The sequence below is a fragment of the Calliphora vicina genome, chromosome 2 (assembly GCF_958450345.1).
Source record: "Calliphora vicina chromosome 2, idCalVici1.1, whole genome shotgun sequence".
In the NCBI taxonomy this organism is placed as follows: Eukaryota; Metazoa; Arthropoda; class Insecta; order Diptera; family Calliphoridae; genus Calliphora; species Calliphora vicina.
In genome coordinates this window covers 37,014,181-37,020,104 of record NC_088781.1, presented here as the reverse complement: position 1 = coordinate 37,020,104, position 5,924 = coordinate 37,014,181, and the positions used below count along the sequence as shown (strand labels likewise).

The 5,924-nt window shown below is 31.2% G+C and overlaps 1 protein-coding gene across 1 annotated transcript; it reads left to right on the top strand.

Moving 5' to 3' along the window:
- Positions 1 to 3,048: 3,048 nt before the first annotated feature.
- Positions 3,049 to 3,724, top strand: LOC135950388 (putative odorant-binding protein A5). Its single transcript, XM_065499935.1, has 2 exons — positions 3,049 to 3,180; positions 3,236 to 3,724. Exons 1-2 carry the CDS (start codon positions 3,049 to 3,051, stop codon positions 3,722 to 3,724), a joined length of 621 nt encoding a protein of 206 aa, XP_065356007.1.
- The last annotated feature ends 2,200 nt before the right edge of the window (positions 3,725 to 5,924 follow it).

Sequence of the window (5,924 nt, the reverse complement as noted above, 5' to 3'; positions counted from 1 at the left end):
GCCTAAAAACTAAAAATCCCATTTTTGGGATTTTGCAACACTTTTTTGGGAATTGCGGGATTCCTGATTACAAATTTAAAAATTGGTGTTCAGTTTTTCATTTTAAATCGCAAAATCTATATTACTGTAAAATTTTGTTAAAAACTATTCATAAATATAAATTTTATTTCCAATTAAAATATTTGCATCTTTGCAAAAACTCAAAAAAAGCATTTTTTGTCATATTTTTCAAAAAAGTATTCCATGATTTTTTTAGATGTAAAAATTTTGGTCATTCCATTACACAAAGCTGATATATGGTCAGTAGACCGTCTCACTTTTAATTTTTTTTCGAAATTCCTTCATGAACATCGATTTTCTTAATCTACTCTAAAAACCAAGAATTTTGGTGTATAACACTTAAATATGGATGAACGGGAAGTGGTCTCTCAAATCGCTTTTTCGTTTTTTTAGGCAAAATGCATTTTTTCAAAAAAATTAAAAAATCTTGCTTTAGTAATTTGCCTCTAATTTAAGCAGTTCATAACGGATTTGAACCTAATTACATGCATTAGAAAGCTAATTAAATTTCCTAAATGTTTCTTAAAGTGACATTGCCATTTTGTTCGATGGTTTTTTATTCATAGCATTACAGATTCAGATTTTCAAATACAAACTTATCATTTTTTTTTAATTTTTGCTTACATTTTCTTTTATAAAAATTGAACGAGGAACAATTTTTATATTCTGGGAATGCAATATGGTAGGAAATTTTAAAATGAAGATTTTGATGTAAATAACAGTAGAATTCTGTTAAGAAAAACTGCAGTTTTAGTTGAGATGATGAAAAGACTAAAGTTGTTTATTTTTAAATTTGCTTAAATTTCATAATGAAGTAAGAAGAGATTGATGCTGGTTTTTTATTTTTTCAAATTTGATAAAATTGTACTTTTGTTGGACGAAATGGCATCCACTTTAAAAGTGTAATATTTTTGAAGAACGATAAAAGGGAATCCCACAATTCCTAAAAATTGGAGCGAAAATCCCATAAATGGTATTTTTTACAATTTTGCCCACATTTCCATCGGGGCTGGGAAAATACTTTATGGTTAAATACGGAACACATCGAGGTTTCCAGGGCTGCTTTCCGTGTTTTGATCCCAGCTTTGGGATTATAGAACATAAGGTCCAAATTTGAAATTTTGATAAAAAATAGGTCTAATTCCGAAGGGCGTAGGGACAGCATAGTCGAAAAATAGGACATGTTTTTTATATCAAATTGTTCTCCGTAAACATACTTTACAGAAACACAAACAATTGTTATATGTTCTAAAAGAAATTTTATTTAACAAAAAAAGAGTTAAGTCACCTTTTCGCCCAAAAAACAGCAAAAATATACTATTTTTTGAATTTTTAAATTGAAAATCGTTTATTTTTGGATCCATAATTGATATTGCTCTAGCATATTTTGTATATAATTGGCGATTTAGTTGTCTAACTAACAAAAAAAAATCGAGTCCATTCGGTCCAAAAGTACGACCTATATTTTTAAAAAAGCGGACCAAGGTATGGCAAAATTTTAAAATTTCAATTTTGAAATGCCTATACTTCGGAAATTATAAGAGATAAATAGCACACGTAAACACGTTTTTCAAGACCTAGCCAAGCGCTTTCCAAAAATCAGATGGGAAACAGGAAATGGAACGTGTTTAAAAATTTTACAAGACGACTACTACACTACTTTGAGCCCCCATAGCGCCGTCCCTGGAGCATTTGTAGGCGCATTTTAAAACATTAAACTAGAATACTCCTTGGCTACCCTCATGTCAAATTTTATCCCGATCGGACCAGCCGTTTAGAAATGCCAGATTTATTTCCAAAAAATGTTGATTCTGACCCACTGTGTAGTGATGGAAAACAGAGAGCAAAATGATTTGATTCAAGTCTTTTTAGCATTTTCCCAAAATTCATTCAAACTGCAACCAAAGTACAATTTTAACAAATTTGAAAAAATAAAAAACCAACATCAATCTCTTCTTACTTTATATTAATGTATTTATGAAATTGATGCAAATTAACAAATGAACAACTTTAGTAATTTCATCATTTTAACTAAAACTACAGTTTTTCTTCACCAAATGCTACTGTTATTTACATCAAAATCTTCATTTTAAAATTTCCTACCATACTGCATTTACAGAATATAAAAATTTTACCTTGTTCAATTTTTATATAAGCAAATATTAAAAAAAATGATAAGTTCTTATTTGAAAATCTGAATTTGTAATGCTATGAATAAAAAACCATCGAACAAAATGGCAATTTGCTTTAAGAAACATTTAGGAAATTTAATTAGCTTTCTAATGAATGTAATTTGGTTCAAATTTGTTAAGAATTGCTTGAGTTAGAAGCAAATTACTAAATGAAGATTTTTTAATTTTTTGGAAAAAATGCATTTTGCCTAAAAAACGAAAAAACGATTTGAGAGACCACTTCCCGTTCATCCATATTTAAGTGTTATACATCAAAATTCTTGGTTTTTAGAGTAGATTAAGAAAATCGATGTTCATGAAGGAATTTCGAAAAAAGTATAAAAACTGAGACGGTCTAATGGTCAGGCATGCCGGAATTGTTTAATACTTTAAAACTGATTTTCAAAATATTATAATATTGTAGCTAAATATGTGCATTAAGTTCTAAACCATAAATTGCTATTATTTCAAATAACCTGTATCATTGCCATTTATTTATTTCGCTGTTTTACGCCACTGATTCAATAAATAGCGTTTAAATTCTGACTACTTGTTATAATTTAATTTATAAAGCAATTTTAGCAAATTATTAACATTATTTTCATATTAATAACAATATTTAACAATTGTTACACACAATAATAACAATTGTCTGATAATTCGTTTAAATTATTTTAATTTAACAAACAAATAGCTAATTTGTTAAGTAAATAAAACCTTATATTATTTTTAATAAAAATTAGTATAAATAAAACAGTTTTCCAATGCAAATAAATCAAACTGTTTGCTAGACTAATCATTTAAATTTCAAACGAAAATGTTTCCAAAAATATTTTTATTTACACTATTAGTTGCTCGGGCCTTAACTGACAGTGATTTGGAAAAGCTTTTCAAGGATACCAAAATCATACCGGATGTTTTGCAAACTGCACCTAAGGAAAAATTAAAGGTAAATAGTTAAGGGATAAAGCATTTAAAAACTAAAATCTTTTTTTAATATTCAGCTAGAGTTTGAAAATGGCCTCATTGTGGGAGACGGCAAAGAGTTTACTCCCACCCAAACAAAGGACGCTCCCACTATTGATTGGTCTGCTGATCCGAATACTTACTACACTGTGTATATGTCTTGTCCCGATGCACCAATTTCTGCTAATCCTATATGGAGAGAATTTGTACATTGGCTAGTGGTAAATGTACCAGGCAAAGATATCGAAAAGGGGGATGAATATTGTGCTTACGTAGGTCCCCTAGCTCCGAAAACTAGTGGTATGACGCGTTATGTTTTCTTGATCTATGAACAGCCGGGGAAACTTGTGTTTGATGAACCCTTTGTTAACCAGTCCAAAATGGAGGATTTCCAGAACTTTAAGGTGGAGAAATTTGCAGAAAAATATAAATTGGGTAAACCTTTGGCTGGTAATATATTCCGTAGTCAATGGGATGAATATGTACCGATATTGCATAAAAAAATGGGAATAACTGTGGACGAGTAAATGTTTAACGGACTTGCAATGAACCGGAGAATATGATTTGTGAAAATGTAAAATTTTTTATTAGATATTCTTAAGTAGATAAATAAATTGTAGAAAGCACTTTGCATGGCACATAAATATTAGATTTTTCTTTAAAGTATGTTTCATTTCAGAAATTGGGTCTATCATCCAATTGGTTGTCTATTGTAAGCTGGAAGGAAACAAAATTCAACTTTAAAATTTGTTGAACTTGGATTATGAGTTCTCTGTGGTAATACGAAATTTTAGGTTCGGTAAAGTTTCTAAATTTTCTATTGTTTAGACCACGATAGAGGTTCAAAGTTCAAATTTTATTTTAGAATTGTGAAAAACAGTTCAGTTTCTATTGCATATACCTTTTTAACCACTCCAATGTTTATAATATTGGTCACATAGTAATTTTAGTTACCGTGAAATAACTCCTAAATAAAATAACCGCCCGGCCTTTGGGGAGATGCTAAGGATTTCTCCTCTGGGGTGCATAACAAATTAGTTTAGCTTAGTAATGATTTCTTGCGTTGCCGAGAGAGTAAGTTTTTTGATGTTTTGATGATGATAAGTGTTGATAATTATATATATGGGACATTTCATGTCCACCCTTGCGGATAATATATTATACATTGACATTTTATGATGATGTATGATATATTTTCTGCTTACGGAAGCACAGTTGAGTGCTACCGGACGCGTCACAAGTTGCGGATAGTAATATCTTCCGTAGATATACGGAGTAGCTGCCCTTGGCAGTCGGGGATAGTCAGCGGTCACAAGGGGAGAGTCTTGGAGGGTCCTTCGAGCTCCCACTAAATCCCGAGTTTGCCTGAGATCCTTGCATCGTCGTGGCGAGCAATTTGCCCCACCCAAAAAACACAACCAACCATGGGCGATATAACCCTATTAGTCGCAAGGACTAAATCCTTGCGCAACTGCATGTTGGCAGCCCCAATACCGTACAAAGCTAAATCTGTTCAACTCAAACGTAAAATCCACACTGTTGTATGGATGGGAAACGTGGTATGCAGCATCACGTGACACAATTTGTAAACAAATGCTTAAGGAAGATCCTAAATATATATTGGCTCAGAACAATTTCGAAGAACGAGCTATGGTCAGAACCCAGACAACAACCGATTCATTTGGAACTTCGAAAACGTAAATGGTGTTGGATTGGACATACATTGCGGAAACCATCGACAGATATTGCAAGACAAGCCATGGACTAGAATCCGCAAGGCAGTCGACGAATAGGAAGACCATCCCATTACCTTGAAACGACAAGTCGAAACATCCCATCTTCATCTACGTCGGAATGAAATAAAACATCGTGCATTAGATCGATTATATTGGAATAATCTTGTTACGGCCCTATGCTCCTTGACGGAGTTAAAAGGAACAAATATATATATTTCATGTCAAGTAAACCAACTTTTTAAATCGATGTCTTCCAATCGGGATGAAATTTGCACAAAGGTTGGTTTTTTGGGATAGTAATTCAGACAAAGATCGATCGAGAACTCTCTGAGTTAGGGGGGGTCACTCTCATACACTACATTATTTATCTATTTAAAACTATTTAAAATCGTAATCCGATTCCAATTAAATTTAATAGGAATAATTCATTGTTCACATTCATAATTGAAATTTTCCCATTTTGAAGGTCTTTTTGGAATCAGCGAATTTTATTTAAATGTTCCACTGCTCGAGTGTAACATTATTTTCCTCATGCCAAAATCTATCGAAAAATCGAAGGCACAATATAGACAAATTTTTGTACTTACAAATCGGCCCACCCTAATGGTCAGGCATGACGAACTTGTTTAGTAATTTAAAATTGATTTACAAAATGTTTAAATATTGCAACTAAATCTATTTATATAAATAGCCCTTCAATATAAGTTCAAAACCATAATAACTATTATTTCAAGCAATTTGAACTAAACTCAAATATCATTATTATTTATTTATGTCACTATTTTACGCCACTTATCTGATTCAATAAATAGCATTTTCATTTACAAAGCAATTTTAGCAAATTATTGAAATCATTTTCATATTAATAACCAATATTTAACAATTGTTACCACACAATAATAACAATTTTCCTATAATTCCTGTAAATTATTTTAATTTAACAAACAAACAGCAAATGTGATAGGTAAATAAAGCCTTATATTATTATGAT